General features: G+C 35.0%; 1 protein-coding gene and 1 long non-coding RNA gene across 3 annotated transcripts in view; one reads left to right on the top strand and one right to left on the bottom strand.

Annotated features, from left to right (window-relative positions):
* The window catches only part of LOC138910616 (uncharacterized), a 204624-nt gene that overhangs the window by 145946 nt on the left and 37615 nt on the right, over window positions 1–21063 (top strand). The window lies entirely within an intron of this gene.
* On the bottom strand, window positions 2730–8253 carry LOC104089692 (probable sulfate transporter 3.3). Of its 2 annotated transcripts, none has more exons than XM_070199680.1 (13): window positions 7876–8253; window positions 7700–7748; window positions 7202–7409; window positions 5892–6063; window positions 5699–5764; window positions 5235–5348; window positions 4735–4851; window positions 4504–4630; window positions 4137–4387; window positions 3844–4034; window positions 3674–3756; window positions 3121–3197; window positions 2730–3038 (listed from the first exon to the last, which is right to left on the bottom strand). In XM_070199680.1, exons 1-13 carry the CDS (start codon window positions 8161–8163, stop codon window positions 2880–2882), a joined length of 1902 nt encoding a protein of 633 aa, XP_070055781.1. In that variant the 5' UTR covers window positions 8164–8253; the 3' UTR covers window positions 2730–2879. The 2 variants fall into 2 exon arrangements, with proteins under 2 accessions (XP_070055781.1, XP_070055780.1); XM_070199679.1 differs by having other exon boundaries at window positions 4137–4423; window positions 7876–8244.

Genomic DNA, 21063 nt, shown 5'->3' with positions numbered 1-21063 from the left:
TGCGATTAAATTTAATTAATACTACACCTACAATTAAAGAATATTTTAAAATATCAGTGTAATCTTTTTCATCATATCAATGTAATTTTAAAGTAAGTAAATTACTTACTTTGTTTTTTAATTACTTATTCACCCTTACTATAAACAGGTACTTGTAGTGTTTATACTTCACAAGCCTGTTAAAGACAACTTAGGGGGGAAATTTGCTCAATTATTTCTGTTATTTAAAACCAAAAAGGCACTTGCTATTATCAACAAACATTTTAAGTTGTAATGACAGAGAAGTATGTAATGCAGATCAGTAAATCTCCTTATCTTGGAATTCTCAAGTTCCAAAAGAATATAAAATAATCAGATTTAACAATTTTGAACAAGTGCATGATAGTTTCAGAAAAGGTAAAAGGAACACTCTGAAATCATGATATTTTTTTAATCTTATCCAAATATATACTCCTATTAACTATAAAGAAGCCTGAAATCATATAGTATCAGTCAAGAAAATAGCATGACAATACAGATACAACAAAAAATAGTAACAACTAGGCCTCAATTCCAAGCAAATTGGGGTCACCTATACGAAGATATAGATAAAAAAGAAAAAAAAAAACAAGTTTTCTCAGTACTATTATTAGATAAGAAAAGGTAGCATACCCAAGCAAAGGAGGATGATCAAGGGATAGTACAGTCAAACATCTCTATAACAGTCTCGTTTGTTCCGATATTTTTTGGTTTTTATAGTGAATGACTGTTATACACTTATAACCAGAGGCGGAGCCAGAATTTGAAGTTTATGGGTTCTGCGTTACAATTTTTTTAAGTTACTGAGTTCTAAATTGTATATTTATACATATTCAGTGGATATTTTAAGAAAAATATAAAGTATGAATAAAAGTTACTGAGTTCGGCCGAACCCGCTTCCGATATTGTAGTTCCACCACTGCCTATAACAACATTTGACGTTTAAATATTTTTTGGCTGTTATAGATAAATCTTATCTAAAAATTAATTTTTTTTTTTTTTTTAATGTTACATATAAAAGATAAGAAAATTATTCAAATTTAAAATCTCAAAAGATATGCATATTTCACTAGGTAAATATTGAAGAAAGCTAATACATTATTAATAAAATCATAACTAAACGTATAAAGATTTAAACTCTTCATGCACATTTTAAAGCTACTAAGAAAATAAAATCTATCAAAATTGATGGAAGAATTTTATAATTGTAGCTATTTCGTAGATTGCATTTTCTTACTATCGATATAACACTTGAATTTGCGAAGATAAGTGTCCAAATTTTCAGCAAAAAGATATCCAATGAAAAATGTCATGTGCATATCTTCAAATCTAATGTCTTATGCAAGATAAAAACTTTATTGAAAGGAAAAGATTGTGTCCACATCTTTATATTAATAATTTTAAAGATTCTATATGACTGTTATAAAGAAGTAATTTTACGAAGAGTGTTTTGCTATAAATATGGATATTGTTGTTATTCATTAAAAAAACTATTACGGAAAGGTAAAAATATAACTTAAACAAGTCTGACTGCATCAAGTATACTAGACAAGAATTGAAGATTTAGTAAGATTATGTTACATAGAACGTATGCTAAGAAGCAAAGGAAATTAAGAGAGAGAGAGAGAGAGAGGAGGGACTTAGCTGCGGTGTAAAAGAATTTGTGGGTTGAAGCTGGCTCATGTTCAATTGTTGAGTCTATTTATAGTTTATTACTCCAACAATTGTTTTTTTTATGGTAACTTTTCATATGTTTTTTAAAATATTGTGGAGTATTTTTTATATGATTTTTAAATATATAAATTTTATTATAAAAAACTTAAAAATTAAGAAATTTGACTCTCGAAGTCCAAAATGTATTATTCTTTTCGGGAAGGAGGGAGTATCAAATAATTACTAAAACAGCACTACGTAATAAAGTTGAATTTGTTATGCTTTTGTATTGTATTTGTTCTTGAGAAAATTGTATGAAATGACTACACAGATTAATAAAATATAATTACCATGTTTTGCATGTAACTTCCATTCTCTACAAAATTCTCCACTTAGGCAACAGCCTCAATCAACTCCCAATTGTAGTAGGAGGAGATAGAAATGAAGATTTAGCCTAATGTTCCTTTTTTAATGCCTTTAATATTGGTGCACAAGATGGTTTTGGTGGTACTCGTCAAACTTCCCCTTTTAAGGTTTTCTTGGCTATGCAACAATGATTATTCTTTTTTTATAATTATGGTGTCCAAGCGAGTTTGTGCACACGTATGACATATTCAACAGGATATTTGCTATCTCCCACCATCCCACCACCAACAAGTACCAGGTAAATCTATCCACTAAGGTTTAGATAGATGAGAAGGAATCACCTAGCGTATTTATCTCCGATAGCATTTGATATGAAACCTCAGGTTCTCAATCTATTTTATTGACCACTAGGGCCACATGAAACGGTGATTATGTGATTTTGATTACCTTACTTACAAAATTGACAACTTCTTGATTAGTTGTATAGTTTTAAAGAACTCATTTTTCAATTTGACCATAATAACATATTCTTCAACTCATTCATACAAATCTGATTGATGGCCAATCCGTTGCTACTGGTTTTCTTTGTAATGGAGAAACATTTCAAGTGCTAATGCATAGGCTAATTAGTCGCACCAAAAACAGAAGAAAAGGATGCTATTTCTGCAATCTTTACTAGCAAAACAAACAAGTTTACTTTGATGAATAATGCTTTCTGAATATCAATATTTGCCTTAGCAGACAATGCTTGTACAATACTATCACTGCATATCTAGTAAATCTAAGGAGAAAGATATTGTTTAATTAAATTCTTGATCAAATAAAATCAAGTCTTCAGCTTATCATACATGAGTTGGTATTTGGTATTTTATTGTTGTGGAAAGTGAAGCTACTGCTTCTCCAACTGTTAAAAACAGACAATCTGGTCCCATCATATCTTTTGTATCATCAGCTCTCTGTAGTTTTTCCAATACTTCTCCAATTGGATTCACCAACACAAGCTGTGATTCGCAAAATAAGAATAGTTTATAATAACAAAAATTGAATAGAATAAGATAATATAACTAGCTAAAGTGTACTTGCCTCAAGACTCTTCTTTTCAAGTACCATCCTTAGATCTTTAAACAATGAGATTCCACTTGTATCAATAGCACTCACAGCTGAATATTGAAAAAACAATTATGATCAATTTTCAAATTTAATGATGATGATAAGAATTACGTTTAAAAAAGTGAGGATCTAGCCCAACTTGTTTAGGACTAAGGCCTAGTTGTTGTTGTTGTTCAATTTTCAAATAATGTAACAGAAAAAATAGATAATAATAATAATTTTAAAAAAAAGAATTGTTGATCTCCCCCCCCCCCCCCCCAAATTAGTAAAATATCAAAACTACTCTGAGTAGATATTTTTCTGGAAGAAATGACACCAAATAGCCACTCTAAAAGGCAGTTATTTAGAAATTAGTCGGTGCATTATGATTTTCAGTTTTCCAGTTCAAATTTTCGGAACAAAAATATCTAGGATTGTCCGGAAGTTAAGACTTTTAGTTTAAAACTTCAGGATAAAATAAATATTGGCTAATTTCTAAATAGCATCGCACTGCCCTGTTTTATGAATCATGTTTGAGTCAACTTACCAGACAAATCAAGGACCACATATCTTAGCTCTGACTGCTTTTTTGTTTCTCCCGACTCATACTCTTCCATCCACCTTGAAATCCTATTGCAATTAAAAATAACAGATAATATTAAATCATACAAAATAAGTATGGAAAAACAAAAGGAAGCAAAATAGGACTTTTTGTACCTTTCTTTGAGATAAGTTGTATTGGCAAAGTTAATTGGAGCTTCAATGCTTAAAATGAGGAAACCAGGTACACTCAAAGCTTCCTTATAATGATCTAAATTCCTATAAATTCTTGTACCAGGTATATTTCCTAACAACACTGTTTTTGGCCTTGTAATTTGCAGCAACACCTTAAATATTGATATTCCAACCTGAAATTCAATATTATAGAAAGGCAAAAAAGGTCAAAAACCATAGGAATACTATAAAAGAAAAAGAAAAAAGGAAAATATATAGTGGAATAGTGAGCTTACTGCAATGGCAAGACCATTCTGGACAGAAATGAAAATGACTCCAAAGAATGCACATAACAAGACAATGAAATCGAACTTATCGATCTTCCAGATTTGATAAGCGGCTGAGATGTCGATTAGGCCAATAACAGCAGTAACGATGATCGCCCCTAGTATAACATTTGGTGTGTATTTGAAGAGTGGCATGAGAAACAGGAGTGTTACCATTATTGTCACTGCCATTACTATGTTTGAAACTGCTGTTTTGCTTCCTGCATTATGATTCACTGCTGATCGCGAAAACGCTCCTGAAAATTTTATATACATTTGCATTCAAGTTCTTATATATATATATATATGCTCAAATTTTGAGGAAGAATTATAATACCTGTTGTGACATAGCAGGAAGTAGAGGAGCCAACAATATTCATTAATCCAATTGCAATCATCTCTTTGTTTCCATCCACTTGATAGTTTTTTAAAGCAGCAAAAGTCCTTCCAACTGCAATTCCTTCCTGTTTGAACACAATATATGCACAATTACAACATCATATTTATGTCAAAATAGTATGGGCTAGACATTTTTCGCACAGAAACAGAGTTGTTAGAATAAACTTACAGTGAGTGAAAGGATGCCAGTGACAATGCCTGTTTTAATTACAAGCACCAAGTAGCTTCCATGTAAGTGTAACATGTTCCATGAAACAGGGTTTAATCCTTTTTGTAGTTCTCCAATCTACCATTAGTAACAAAAATTTAATAATCGGCAACCATAAAAAGTGTAGATACTATAGTCAAAAAAATAAAGAGAAATATATATTTTTAGTTGTTCCTAAAAATAATAGCCGATAAAATGTATATATTTTTTGTATATATATTTATTATATACATATAACATACATATTTATATACTTTTTGGCTAGCAAATGCAATTAGCTCCGGTCAACTGACCATTTTTGTATTTTGCCCAAAAATAAATTATTACGCGTTACACTTGACTAGCACTAGTTAAACATGTAGACACTTAGTTAGCCTAAGACGTCTAACTTAATATGATTTATTTTAGTTATATTGACAACCATTATTGATATAGTGAATTTATTATTTAGAGAAACTTACAACACTGATGCCATGCTTCTGAGCTTTTAGTGCAAAGACCAGCAGTGTAGAGATAATCACTGATAGAAGAGGAGCTCCAGCTGAAATCCAAAATAATTTTGGTTTTCTTATGCTCTGCATTACAAAAAGTATGGGATATTCATAAGTTATCAATGATAGAATTCCATATATCATGAAGAGACAAAGATGCTATAAAATTTTCAAGAAATTACATATCGGCGAAGCCAAAAATTCCGTTAATTTAATATACATGTATAAAAAGTAATTTTTAATTTATATACACAGAATAATAATTTCTTATATATAGAGTATATTTTTTCGATAAAAGATGTTCAACTGCTCAACCACTCTTCAATTGAGTTACTACATAATAAGTGTGAATTCGATTTTTACTGTCCCTTTTCCCTTCTCCTCCCCGATCTTCCTACGAAATTCTCAGAAAGAAAAAGAACAAAAATACTTACTATGTGTCTGGTCAATAGGAGGAAAACCAAGAAGCAAAATCCCATTAATATTGTTTGCCAAGACCACTGCACAAATACCACATAAACACAGCTGTTAATTATTCATTGAGTTTAACTTATATACATTGACGAATTAAATATTTTTACGCTATTGGATCATTTAAATTAAAGAGTGAAAAAGGATTACACTAACCTCATTTGTCCTGTGGAAAACAGAACTTAGAACAGGGATTATTCCCATTTGTTTGGTAAAATTTGTAATACCAAGAAGACTCTTGAGTTGCTGTAGAGACACTATAATGGCAGCTCCAGCCATGAATCCAATCAGTGTTGCTTTTGAGAGAAAATCAATTATAAACCCAAGTCTGCAATTAAAGAAAATGAAAGCAAAAACTCATATATCAAATTAAACATAAGTTCATAACCGATTATCTGTCCCTCAATCATTTCCGGTTTTATTTTTGCTAGTAGAGCAACAAATAACGGGTAAAGAGATCTTAAGAATAAAACTATTTCACTTTTTTTTTTTTAAAACAATACAGTCATTTATTACATATTTTTCTTTTCAAATCAGCCCTTACTAATTCAATTAGTGTAGTGTTAATAAATTAAATATTTAAGAGAGATAAATGGTAGTTTAAACAATATATTTACGATTAAGGGTATTAATTTTATTTTTAAGGAATGTGCAAAAATTTTAAAAGATAAATAATATATGGACCGAAGGTATAACATATATATTTATGCCTCATTTTGATTTTTCAAGCTTCTACCTCCCTACTTAATGATATTTTTCTTTTTTTTTTGAAACAGAATAGGGAAGAGAGAGATTTCCAAACTTCTTGTCCCCCTTTAATCCTGTTTGGATATATTAACAGTGTAAGCTTATATATGCAAACAGTGTATCTTAATAGTATGTTATAATTATTTACTCTTTTCAACTTATTATATCAGATTTGCTATAAATAATCACTTATAGTTATGGGTAACTTAATATAATGGTATTAAATAATAATATTATGTCGACGATCGGTACAAAGAAGTTAAAGGGTGTGTTTGGTAAAATAAATTATTTTCTTACTTATTTTCTAGCGTTTGGTTAGGTAGCAGAAAATATTTTTGAAAAATATAGTACTATAATTTAAGCAAATACTATGGAAGACGAAATACGAAATTGGTAAAGGTGAGGGAAGGTGGTAGGTCGGGGTCGCCGGATCGCGAGGGTAGGGGTTGGGAGAGGGGTGGATGGCGGGGGTGATGGGGAGAGAGAGGGGTGGGGGTTGGGGTGGGGGTGGGTGGAGATAGATTGGAGAAGGTTGAAAAAGAGTTTTGGAAAATTTCTTTTTTCTCTTTTTGGCCGGGAAAAGTTCACGAGAAAAATATTTAAACCACAAAAATATTCGTTCGCGCAAAACACACCCAAAGTAATTATATTTTCACCTTTTTTAGGCTGAGTGTGCAAGGGGAAGGTATAAAATAGAATAGGAAAGAGAGTGAGATTACCTTAAAAAGCCTAAAGAAGCTTGGAAAAGGCCAGCAAAGAAAGTAGAAGAGAAGGCAAGTTGAAGAAACAAGATTGGATCTTTTGTAGGGGAAACCACTTCTCTTAGCATTGATCCAAGAACAAGTGATGCAATTGAAACTGGACCTACTGCTAGATCTCTTGAACTTCCAAGTACAGCATACACTAGGGGTGGAACAAAACTTGAATCTGCATGGCAAAAAAAAAAAGTAAAAATAAAAAATAAAAGTGAAATTACTCATCTTTTTTTATAACTCCTTCTGTCCCAATTTCTGTGACATATTTTTTTTTTTAGCACGTTTTAAAAAGAATGTCACTTTTTTAAATTTAGAAATGATTTAGCTTTAAAATTTAGGACTGAAATATTTAAGGTTTGTTAGACCATAAGTTTTAAAATTTAAGAAAAAGAATTCGTATCAAGTCAAACGGTACAATATAAATTGAGAAGGAGGGAATACAAAAGAAAAAGAAGTATTTACATAGACCAACAATGGGAGGTAAATTAGCTAGCTTTGCATAGCTAATCCCCTGCACAATAACAAATAAAAGAAAAGAAATGAAAAGATTAACAAATTTGCCATGTATAACAAATAATCTTACAAACTTAGAAACTTAATTATATAGAAAAGGATATTTATTAAAGAAAAATATCTACCTGAGGAATGGCTAAACTGGCAATGGTGAGACCAGAAACAATATCAGATTTGAGCAATTTGAAACTGTAATTAGGACCCCATTCTAATATGGGAAAAACATACTGAGCTCCAAGAATTAGTTTCTTTTTCAATGGCTGTCCTTTGAATTGTCTCAAAGGATCATCAGGGAAAAAAGTTTCTTTAAGCCTAGTTTTCAGTTTTTGCAAAGTGGTTTTATGTGGGGGAGGAGCAACTTTGTGAATTTCCATGGCTGACATCTCTATAGTAGTAGTGTCATTTTGTTCCATTATTTGGGCTAAAAATGAAACTGTGTCTGTGGTTTGTTTCAATGGAATTGTAATAATTCCTACTATTTATGTTTCTGTTCCATTTGAAAAAAAACAGACACGTTCAATCAACTTTCAAAAAGACAGCTACAAAACAAACTAGTACTTGTCATTTGTCAACTTGTTTTCTATACCATCTCAAGAAAAGATAAAAAAGAAAAGAAGGGTGAAAATTTTCTTGTGAAATATAACAATAAAAATGTTATAGCTATGTTGAATGACATTTTCTTGAATAACTTTGACTAGCCCTTATATAAATGTATTTTGGACATAAAATCTAAGAGTAATAAAGGTCTGTAGCAAACTAGGAGATATATTGAAAGATTGTAAAAATTTGAAGTGTGTTGACCAGAATTTGATTTACTATCCGAATAAGGAGAAAAAGAATTAAAGTTTGGACAAAATTGGACAATTGGGTCAGATTATGGGATAGGAAAGTAGTAGGTAAAAAGAAAAAAGAAAAAAGAGAATGGGTCAACGGATAAAACTTAAAATTCATGAAATAATTGGAGATTTTTGTAGAATATCATTAAATGGGAGGGTGCACTTCTCTAAAAAGGTTACGAAATTTATGCAAAAATATAGAGAAGGGTTAAAATCATAAATGAAGTATCAGTATCAGAGTTGCAGAGAAATGGATTTCAGATAGAGGAAAAGATAGCCGGTTAAAAGATACTAGTTGATTATCAACAAAAGCAATTACTTGAACAATTATTAGTCAAATATTGTTATCTAATTGTTTATCTTATTTGGAATTTTTAAGTGTAAAAATGTATTACTAATTGTAACTTCAATTTGCCAAACCAAAACGGTATTCATACTATACAAGCAGAGACTAACTCAGAATTTTAACGCAACAGAGGCATCAATATTCTGCTCAACTAGTGCCCTCTAAAGACCTTTAGTGTTCGGGGCGCCAAGTTATTTAAATTAAATTATTTTCAAGTTATATATATATATATATATATATATATATATATATATATATATATATATATATATATATTAATGTTATACACAAGTCCGTTTCTATATACAAGTACTTATTAAAGCATATTCAGTATTTATATACTCCTATATATATATTTTTTTTTTTTTTTAAGTTTGGAAAAGATTGCTCTCTTTTGCATGAAACATCTAATCCTACATATAGAGAAAGATAAGTTAGGTGTCCTAAGATGGTGGTAGCAGCAAATAAATTTAAGCACAATTACTATATGAAAGTAATATATATAAATTCAAGTGTATGCAGGTTGCAACAAAGGTTTTTGTTCTAACAATCTCAATATTTGTTGCTTTAAGATGTAGCAGATAGAATTCCAGCTTTAACTTTCATATATAGAAATGAGATTGGTTAGGGCCTAGAGGAGGGGAAATTGTACTACTTAGTAAAAAGGTTGAATGAGGTTATTTTTGTTTTGTTTTGGCCAAATATATAAGCGCACTTAAATATATATAATTTATTTATGTTTTTGTTTTCTTTTTTCAAGTTTCAATCTAACATTTCAACAAAGACCAACTCGGATTTTCATTAAATTCTCTAAAAATTGGGATATAAACCTCAAAATATATTCTCAATCATTTTGCAATAACACTCAATCCAAACAAATGCAATTTTACTAAACCCGATGTTCGAATTCAAAGTTTCGAACCTTTTTAATGGTTGTTAATGGAGAAATTGTTAGTTGTTTTGAACGGACAATAAACTTATCGTACTTAAAAATCATGGCTATCATAAAATTTATGGGCAGAATAGAAGATCGAGTTAAAGCCATTGGAGATAATCTGAGAACTCTAGAAGACAAAGTGGATGTTTGCTTGAGTTTCAACGTAATTTCATGTAAAATTACGGATTTGAGTAGAGCAATATTAGGAGTTGAAGAAGACGAAGGTTTAGCAGTGAATTTTGCAAAATATAATTGGAAATTTGGTCATTTTAATGGGGAGAAAAATTGCGGATGAAGGAGAGAGAAAAAATAAAAATAAAATTAGAGTATAATATATTACTTTGTAATATATAAAGTATCGGATATTTATACCCGGTTTAGTTAAACTAAGGCTATTAGGAGTCCTATTTCTAATATAAAAAAAAAACTAAAAAAGGAATTAAAGTCATACTTAACATAGAAAGTCTAGTTTGTCATCAAATGCTTTTTTCTTTAATTTCTTGCCGCTCTTATTTTGCATTTTTGACTCAATGCGAATTTGTCCATCTCTCCTAAACTACGACTGGTTGAAGTCAAAGAAATTGCATATAAGTTGTTGGTTCATACTTCTGTACGTACGAACATACGCATATTGAAAGAATTAAATTAAGGAAAATTTTAATTTGTGTATGTTGTAAAGGATTGCTTATGCAGTTAGTAAGAGTGGTCATGCAGTAAATAAATTTCATGACATGAAATGTGATTATCCTAAGATTCGGTTCAGTTATTTACCTTTGTTTCTATGAAAAAGGGCTTAAAATACTCCTTTACTATGTGAAATAAGATAGATTAGCCTCCGTTAAAAATTTGCCTCTATTCTGCCATTGCCGTTAATAAATGGGCTTGTATATATCCTCCCTAACGGAACACTCATAAATTCACATGGAATAATATTTTATATATTAAATATCTAAAATCATATATCCCCTAATTAAAAAAGCCACGTGCATTTAAAAAATACCCCACCCCTCACTTTTTCCATACCGCATCCCTGCCCCACCCCCAATCTTGCTGGATAACAACATTAAGAAAGAAAGAAAGAAAGCAAAGTACGTCGGCCATTCAAAGCACCTGGATTTCAACTGAGGAACAAGATTTGAAAAAGGTCGTGAAACCCACACAAAACTATAAACCAAAATGGGTCATAAAGCAAAGCAATAATGAACAGTGAAGCCAAAACAGTGATGGCAACAAGAGACGGGAGAAGGTCTGGAAATGGTTAGCCTGAGACGCTACTCTAACGACGATGAGCGCCGGAATAGCATTGCTAAAGAAGCAAGGCAAACGGCCGCCAATAATTTATCCAGCAAGATTCCGGCAAAAATACGACAACCTTTTTCTTGTTTATCTTCCATTAGATCTAGCAAGCAGAAGTAGATAAAATACAAAAGATGTTAAAGAAAGCTAAAGCATGCCGGAGAGATGTTTCCGGCCAAATCTGAGGTCGCCGATTCACTGTCGATCGGCAGTGTTTTCATCCACAAGAACGACTGAGAATGGAAAGATAGGGGAGTAGCCATGATTGGCCGACCAGACCCGTCGGTGGTCAAATCCGGTGGCTGGCCGGCTAGAAGGAGGGCTGGCAGGCACCTCTGAGAGAGAAAGAGAGAGATAGAGCTCTTGTTTGGGGTGGGGCAGGGGTGCGGTATGGCAAAAAAGAGGGGCGGGGTTATTTTTTTAAATCCAAATGGCTTTTTTTAATTAGGGCATGATTTTAAAATATAAAATATTATTCCACGTGGATTTTCGTTAGTGATGGAAGAAAGCCTATTTGTTAACTGCAAGGGCAGAATAGCGCTAACCGAGGACTAGCCTATCCTATTTCAGGGCATTTTAGGCCATTTTCCATTGTCTCTTTAATAAGAAGCAATTAAAATATAAGTTGAAATTTTCCTTTCCAAATTAAGTATTTTTCTTATATAATATTTTCATGATTGGTAACAGTATAACGAGGCAAAGCCAAGTATAATTTTGTGAGGGCTTTTTTTGCATGAGTCTATTAGTCTTTTAATATGTTAGATGTTATAAATTATGATATATGTATGTCCATGCAAATGGACAAATGGCTATTTAAGGGTTAACAAGTGTCATATAGATATCACCCCTTGATAGTAGCAGAGTCAGAATTTAAAACTTATGTATTCTGAATTTGTCACGGAACTCATAGTTCGTCGTAGTTAGTGGGTTTGCAATTAAATTTTTACATATATTTAATGAATTTACTAATACTAATATTGTATTTAAACAAAACTTGGATCGGACCGAACCTGCATCTAATAGGCTACCTCTACCCCTTAAATAATGTACAATGGCAAAGTGGCATGTACCTTAGACAAGTGTAAGACCAATTAGTACGATAGACAATAAACAAGAAAATAATCGAGATAGAAAAATATTGTAACAATTTATAGTATTTTATTTCAAATAATATGAATGTTACAATCTCTATGAATCCTCTGATTCATCTTTTCAATAGTAAATAAAAGAGCCTTCGAGCTTAATCTTGAATTTTATTTTATTTTAATCGAAGTGCTTGAGGTCTGATCTTGATCTTGACGTATTTTTTTTTAATCCAAGGGCTTGCAACTTATTTTTGAATCTTCGCCTTGATCTTTAAATCCTTAGAATACTTGAACGCTTGTAGCTTTTAGAGAAATCTGCAGTGTTTGATCCACGAGCTCTCTCTTGATTCTTGTTATAACTTCTGGTATCTTTTCTGGGTTATGAAGACCGCTATTTATAGTTGTGGGAGAGAGGAGTTATGATAAGAACAACTCTTTCCGACCAATCAAATTGAAGTGTGACATGGCCAGAATATGTCACTTGCACATGTGGCGCGATTTCATTGGCCTTTTAATTTGACTTGGCATGCTATGTCATTTCGACACGTGGCATGATCTTATTGGTTCTTCCGTTTGACTTGGCATGCTACGTCATTTGACATGTGGCAACAAATTGGACCTCTAAGATAATATGACTTCCTAGGCTAAATAAAGTTGGCTCATCATTTATAGCCCAATCAAATGGGCTAGCGCAATGCATTCAGACTATTTATTAAAGGGATTTATTCCTTCTTACACTACATATGAAATTTTATTACCCTCCCTAATTAAGTTTTAACTTAATTACATGGTCATATATAATTTACTAATTATATACAAATTAGTTTTAAATAAGTATCTCTTTATATATGAATTGAATAAGGAATCAGTTATTTTCCATCCTTGTTCTCTCTTTCTCTCTCTCTCTCTCTCTCTCTCTCTCTCTCTCTCTCTCTCTCTCTCTCTCTCTCTCTCTCTCTCTCCTTTTATGTTTTTTCCCCAATTTTTCTTCCTTCGATATTCTCTACTTTTTATCCTTTCATGTTTTATATGGTTTTAATGAAATTCATCAATAGATTTCAGTCATTTTACTATAGAGTTTTAACTTAGCAATTTTCTTTCATGTTGCACGATTGGTGTTCAAATTGAAATTGTCAATCAATAAATTTTGAAGTTGTTTTTTGACTTTCCATAATTGACATCCATTAAAAGGTTTTGAAGCTTTGAATTCGAATTTAGGTTTTCAAAAACCATTATTTGTTTGGATTGGGTGTTGTTGCAAATAATTGGGAATATTGTTTGGAGTTTATATCTCAATTTTGAGGGTGTTTGGTGAAAATTAGACTTGATTTTGGCTGAATTTCATATTGAAACTCGAAGAAGAAGAAGAACAAATGACATATAATATACTTACGAAATTGTATTAAAGTTGTATTATAATTATATGTAAATTATATTTAAGTTGTATTATGTTGTAGTTATATATTTTTTTATTTGAATATTGTATGAAAGTTGAAAAATAATTGTATAATATATAAATCGTCGTATGAAATTTATATTTAAGTTATAAATACTATCTTTTTACATAAAGTTATTGATTAGTATCAAAATTGTATTAAAAGATAAAATTTTGATTGAAATTTCAGAGAAGAAGAAGAATACATCACATACAAAATTGTCATGACCCGAAATTTTCACCTTCAGGATCGTGATGGCGCCTAACATTTCACTTGCTAGGCAAGCTAACGTTAAAATAATCTTAACTATTTTAAAGCAAATTTAATTAAATAGAAGTCAGATTACTGAAATAAAGTGCGGAAGACCATAAATACCAAATTATCAAAACACATCCCTGAATCTGGTATCACAAGTGCACGAACTACTAGGATAATACAAATAAAGGTTTGAATAAAATTCAAGCTGTTTGAAAGATAAGATACAGCTAAGATAAGATAGAAGGGGACTTCAGAACTGCGGACGCTGTGCAGTTATACATCAAGTCTCCTCTGGGTAGTTGAATCCGAGCAAGTCTATGGTATGCCGCTAGGACCAACTCCAAAATCTGCACAAGAAGTACAGAGTGTAGTATCAGTACAATCGACCCCATGTACTGGTAAGTGCCGAGCCTAACCTCGACGAAATAGTGACGAGGCTATGACAAGACACGTACATAAACCACATGTACAAGTATATACAAATACAAAGTAACAATAATACAATAAATAACAATTTATAAATTGGGAGGGAACATGCAAAGGGGAATGATATAATAATTTTTGCAGGAGAAGTATCACTTAGCAGCCAAATAATTCCTCAATAATAAAATGAGCAATTGATGATATGAAAATGGCACGGCATCACCCTTCATGCTTTTACTCTCATTTGGCATGGCATTGCCCTTCGTGCTTTTACACTTTCTGAAAATGATGCGGCATCACCCTTCGTGCTTTTACACTCACAAATGGCATGACAACACTGATAACTAGGAGTTTTAGCCTATTATTTGCTCTATTTTGCTTAGGTTTTGGGTCAAAAATGCGTAAAGGTATTCCCGAAAACTAACTTAATATGGTTGCTTGCAGGGTTTGGTCAAAATGAGGCAAAGAAGCCATAATCAACTCATGAAGGAGTCAAACCTGCACGAATCCAAGGTTGAGACTGGAGTGCTGAGAGCAGCAAAAAAGCGCGGCCGCGTAAGGACCACCGCTGAGGCGGCCACTATTACGCGGTCCGCGAAAGTAGATTCAGAGAAGCTGCTTTGAGTACTAAAATCACAGCTAACCACGCTGGAAAGGCGCGACCGCGAAATCTTTGGCGCGGCCTCGAAGGGAATTCCGCTGAGAGCGCATCTTGAGGTTCAGAGACCCTGCAAGTCGGGCTTAACTGAAGAACGCGGTCCGCGTCCAAATTATGCGGCTGCGATGGAAGCACACGCGGACGCGGTTGAAATTATGCGGTCTGTGAAACTAAGCCCAATCCAAGCCCAGCATTGAAGAAACGCAGACCGCGCTCATTATTACGCGATCGCGAAAGCTCAAGCGCTGATGCGGTCAGAATCACGCATCCATGAATCCTCCGCAGGGGCATTTTTGTCCGGAATTTTCAACCTAGTATAAATAGATCCTTTTATCAATTTTAGGTTAAGTTTTGTTTAGGAGAGCACGTGAGCGGTTGGTTTTTCCCTTTTTGGGCAATTTTAGAGTAGATTTACCTTCAAACTTTAGATTTTCATCTTATACTTTAATATTATGGCTTATATTTCATCTTTATCTTTGATTTCTGCTATTATTATGAGTAGCTAGACCCCATAGCTAGGGTTGTGACCCAACCCTAGTGTGGGTATTTAATGGGTCTTGAATTTTAGGGCTTAATTATTTATGGGTTAGTGATATTTAGCCTAATTTATGCTAAAATTGTAGAATTAGTGGTTGCAAACACTGATTCATGCATTTATGACTTAGGCTCTTCTTGAGAAAGAGGGACTAAGTCTAGGAAAATTAGGCTAACAAGAAATTGGGGTGAACTCAAGAGATTGATAGCCCTAATTAAAGGGTTAAACTAGAGATAGTAATACCCGACTTGAGCCAATTTTACTTGTATTGTATGAACACCCATTTGGGCTTGAGAAAGCCAAATCGGGCAAAGTCACTCAAACTACCAAGAGGTATAGAGTGAGCACTTATGTGTGATGGTTATATCACAACCCCAATTATAACAAGCTTGTTCTAGATTCTTGATACCCATTAGATACTCAGCTAGGTGGAAGTCACTTCTCTAGTGCCTTTTAACACTTGAAAACTTTCACCAAAAATATTGTACTTAGCTTACACTCAGCATACAATAGTATAAAATTAGAATAGAATCAATCGCAACAATGTTTGGAAGTGCAATTAGGAACAACACGCACATCTAGATTAGTTAGATACCCAAATCCAAACCAAATTAACTCCCTGTGGAAATCGATCCCGACCTCGTTGGCTAAAACTACATCGACCATTCTCGCTGCTCTATAATGGTGTAGGTTTGGCCTCGATCACTTTTTGGCGCTGTTGCCGGGGAGTTAGACGATGTTGGCTATCTATCTAACTATTTGTGTGTCTTATTTTTCTTTCCTTCTGTTTTTCTAACTTTTGTGTATCAATCGCTTTAGGTACCAAATGGCTCATAATGATGCTCTCGGACATGTTCTTCCGGGGGAGGAGGTAGATAACATTGGTGAGGATAAGGTTAATCTAGAACCTCAAGTCCAAAGAAGAGGCCGCTAGGCTAATGACAACATTCCAAACCCTTCCCCACCTCCTCCACGGGCAGCACACCGGTTGCTACCGAATGAAGGTTACACAAGTGCAATTGTCCCTACTTGGATTCGGGCGGGCAATTTTCAAATTATAAATGTCATGCTGACCCTATTGGAGCAAAGGGGATTTTTCACTGGAGCTCCGCATCAGAGCGCATACAAGTATCTAGAGGGTTTTGTAGACACATGCTGGGGGAGCAAGCAGACGAATGTGTCAGAGGACGCTCTGAGATTGAGACTTTTTCCATTTTCACTTAGAGGGAAAGCTTTGGACTGGCTCTAGAGGCTACCCAACCACTCTATACACACGTGGGATGAGTTGGCAGAAAAGTTTATAGCCAAGTGTTTCTCATCGGGTCATATGGCAGCATTGAGGGATGAGATCTTAGCCTTTAAACAAGAACCTAATGAACCCCTACATGAAATCTGGGAGCGATACCGGACAATGGTCAAGGAATGCCCAAACAATGATATGACTGAAGCAATAATTCAGCAGACATTCTATAGGGGCATCAACACAACCAACCAGTATGTGGTGAATCAGCTAGTTGGGGAAATTTTATGAAAATGCCTTATGCCGATGCTTGTGACATACTTGATGAGATGGCTAACACATCCTCAGTTTCGCAAAGTCAGGTAAATGTTCCTCAGGGTGACCCTAGTGTCATCCATCTTCACAAGGAACTTCATGATCATGAACAAGCCATAGCAGAGTTGACAACTACTATGAATCAGTTAGCAAAGGCCCAACTTCAGTAAGTTCAAGGGACAAAGCAAGTAAATGCCATGGAAGGGGTCAACAAGTGCAAAACAATCAAGATCAATATGAGCAAAGTGGTAGTGGTTACAATCAAGACGATTTTTATGATGATCAAAGTGAGGAAGTGTTATATGCCAATAACTACCAAGGTCAACAGAGCAATGCTCCAAATCAACAATGGAGATCGCAAGGGAACATTCACAATTAGGGCAACCAAGGCCAAAGGAATTGGAACAATGGCAATAACAACAACTCTAACAATTGGGGAACAACAATCAGAATTGGGGGAACAACAATAACAATTGGGGAGACAATGGAAACCAAGGGGGTTGGAATAATAATAATCAAGGCAACCGGGGGTCGGGCTTTCAAAGGCCCCCGATGTATCAACAACCCAACAATCCGCCTCCATATTCGTCTCAAGAGCAAAGTTCTTCAAACAATGAGATGAGGCGGATAGAGAGTATGTTCAAACAAATGATGGAAAGGAATGTTTACTCCGATACCCAAATAGCCTCCTATACTACCTCTATTCGCAACTTGGAAGTACAAATGGGTCAAATTTGTCAAGCATTGAATACTCGCCCTAAGAGGGCACTACCAAGTGATACGGTAGTAAACTCGAAGGGTGGGAACAATACATGCCATGCTATGGCGGTGACCACAAGAAACGGTAGAGGTGGAGATGCAAGTACCTTTAATACAAAGAAGATTGTGAGTGATAATGTTGTGTTGTAAGAAGATGATGAGATTCAATCCAATGATGAGAATGTGAATAATGAAGTGAGGATCGATATTGATGACAACATGGAGAGGATTCAAAATGATGTGAACCCGTCTAGGGAACACGTGATAGACATATCGAAAATGGTAGTGCCTAAAGCCAAGGCCCCTTTGCAAAGGCCTCCACCACCGTATCCTTAAAGGCTTGCAAAGCAAAATAATGAAAACCAATTCAAGAGGTTTATTGAGATGATGAAAAGTTTGTCAATCAATGTGCCCTTGGTGAAAGCTCTCGAACAAATGTCGGGATATGCCAAGTTCATGAATGACTTGGTAACTAAGAAGAGATCTATGAATTATGACACCATCAAAATGACTCATCAAGTGAGTGCCATTGTGAACTTGATGGCTCCAAAGCTTGAAGATCTCGATGCCTTTACAATTCCATGCATCATTGGTAGCGTCGATTTTGCAAAAGCCTTGTGTGATTTGGGAGCAAGTATTAATTTGATGGCATATTCTGTGTTCAAGACACTAGGTATTGGGCAACCAAGAGCTACTTCCATGAGATTACAAATGGTAGATCAGACAATGAAAAGGCTGCTTGGTATTATTGATGATGTTCTAGTCCAGGTCGTCAAGTTTATTTTGCCTGTTGATTTTGTGATTCTCGACTGTGAAGTCGACTATGAGGTGCCTATAATATTGGGGAGACATTTCCTAGCAACATGGAAGGCATTGGTTGATGTGGAATCATGGAAGCTCACCTTCCGAGTGGGCGATGAAAAATTTGTATTCCACGTGTGCAAATCAATGAGGCAACCAAATAGCAATGAAGTTTGCTCTTTTGTGGATCTTGTGACCGAGGTGATAGTTGATGACACGAGTGCCATGATCAATGTGGAAGACCCTTTAGAAGCTGTATTGTTAAACCATGAGGATGATGGAAGGGAAGGCTTGGTTGAATGTGCAAATGCATTGCAAGGAATGCGATCCTACTCATATGGTCCCGGTAAACTTTCCTTGGACTTGGAAAATCGGAAGACTCCACCAACAAAGCCCTCAATCGAGGAGCCACCAACATTGGAGTTGAAGCCTTTGCCTTCACACCTCAGGTATGAATTCTTAGGCCCTTCTTCCACATTACCTGTTATTCTTTTTGCTTTCCTAACTAATGTGCAGGTAGACTCCACCCTTGTGGTGCTTCAAAGAAGGAAAAAGGCAATTGGATGGACTTTGGATGACATTCGGGGTATAAGCCCCGCCTTTTTCATGCACAAAATTATACTAGAGGATGATGCCAAATCCGCAGTGGAACATCAAAGGAGGTTGAACGAGGCTATGCAAGAGGTTGTCAAGAAGGAAATTATCAAGTGGCTTGATGCAGTGGTTGTGTACCCTATTTCGGATAGTTCATGGACTTCACCGGTACAATATGTGCCGCAGAAGGGGGTATGACTGTGGTCACAAATGAGAAAAATGAGTTGATCCCCACTCGTACTGTCACCGGATGGAGGGTATGTATGGACTACAGAAAGCTGAACAAAGTGACCCGCAAAGACTTTCCATTGCCCTTTCTTGATCAAATGTTGGACAAACTTGCCGGGCGTGCCTACTATTGCTTTTTGGATGGGTACTCAGGATACAACCAGATTCTCATTGTACCAGAAGACCAAGAGAAAATCACCTTCACATGTTCTTATGGCACATTTGCATTCTCACAGATGCCGTTTGGTTTGTGTAATGCACCGGCTACCTTTCTGTGGTGTATGATGGCAATATTTATGGATATGGTGGAGGACTTCATCGAAGTGTTCATGGATGATTTTAGTGTTGTGGGGGACTCATTTGAAGAATGCTTGGATAATCTTGACAAAGTGTTGGCCCGATGTGAAGAGACCAACCTAGTGCTTAATTGGGAAAAATGCCACTTTATGGTCGAGAAGGGCATTGTCCTCGGCCATAAGATCTCAAAGAACGGTAATGAAGTGGACAAAGCAAAGATTGAAGTTATTTCAAAACTCCCTCCTCCTACTTTCGTCAAGGGAGCTTTCTTGGGCACGCAGGGTTCTACCGAAGGTTCATCAAGGATTTCTCAAAAGTAATGAACCCCTTGTGTAAGATGCTAGAAAAGGATGCAAAGTTTGTGTTCAATGAAGATTGCATGAAGGATTTTGAGCTTCTCAAGTATAAATTAACAACCACTCCCATCATTACCGCACCCAATTGGAGCTTACCATTTGAGCTCATGTGTGATGCTAGTGACATTGCGGTAGGAGCGGTTTTGGGGTAAAGGGTCAACAAGATATTTCATCTGGTCTATTATGCAAGCAAAATGATGAATGACGCCCAAGTCAATTATACGGTGACCGAGAAAGAGTTATGAGCCATTGTCTTCGCCATGAAAAATTTCAGGCCATATCTCATGGGTGCCAAAGTGATTGTGCACACCGATCACGTGGCACTCCGTTACTTGATGACCAAAAAGGACTCGAAGGCTAGGTTAATGAGATGTGTTATTCTGCTTCAAGAGCTTGACCTTGAAATCATTGATAGAAAAGGAAGTGATAATCAAGTGGCAGACCACTTGTCCCTCTTAGAAGAGGAGGGGAGGTCCCACGACGGCCTCGAAAAGAATGATTTGTTCCCGGATGAACAACTCCTCTCCGTGTCTTTGAATGGTATTCCTTGGTTCGCCGATATGGCTAACTTTCTTGTGACCGGCATTGTCCCGAGTGAGCTCTCTTCTAACCAAAGGAAGAAACTCAAACGGGACAGTTTGGATTATTATTGGGACGAGCCCTATCTTTTCAAGCTTTGCAATGATGGTGTGATCCGGAGATGTGTCCCGGAAGAGGAGCAGATGCATATTCTTGATGCTTGACATTCCTCGCCCTACGGTGGTCATCATGGTGGGGCGAGAACTGCTTCAAAGGTTCTTAGCTGTGGATTTTATTGGCCTACCCTGTATAAAGATGCAAGTGAGCTTGTTAAGAGGTATGATGAATGCCAAAGAGCTGGTGGAATTTCCAAGAAGGATGAAATGCCTCTCAC

This window comes from Nicotiana tomentosiformis, chromosome 4 (genome assembly GCF_000390325.3).
Source record: "Nicotiana tomentosiformis chromosome 4, ASM39032v3, whole genome shotgun sequence".
In the NCBI taxonomy this organism is placed as follows: Eukaryota; Viridiplantae; Streptophyta; class Magnoliopsida; order Solanales; family Solanaceae; genus Nicotiana; species Nicotiana tomentosiformis.
This window is presented reverse-complemented; position numbering and strand designations above follow the sequence as displayed.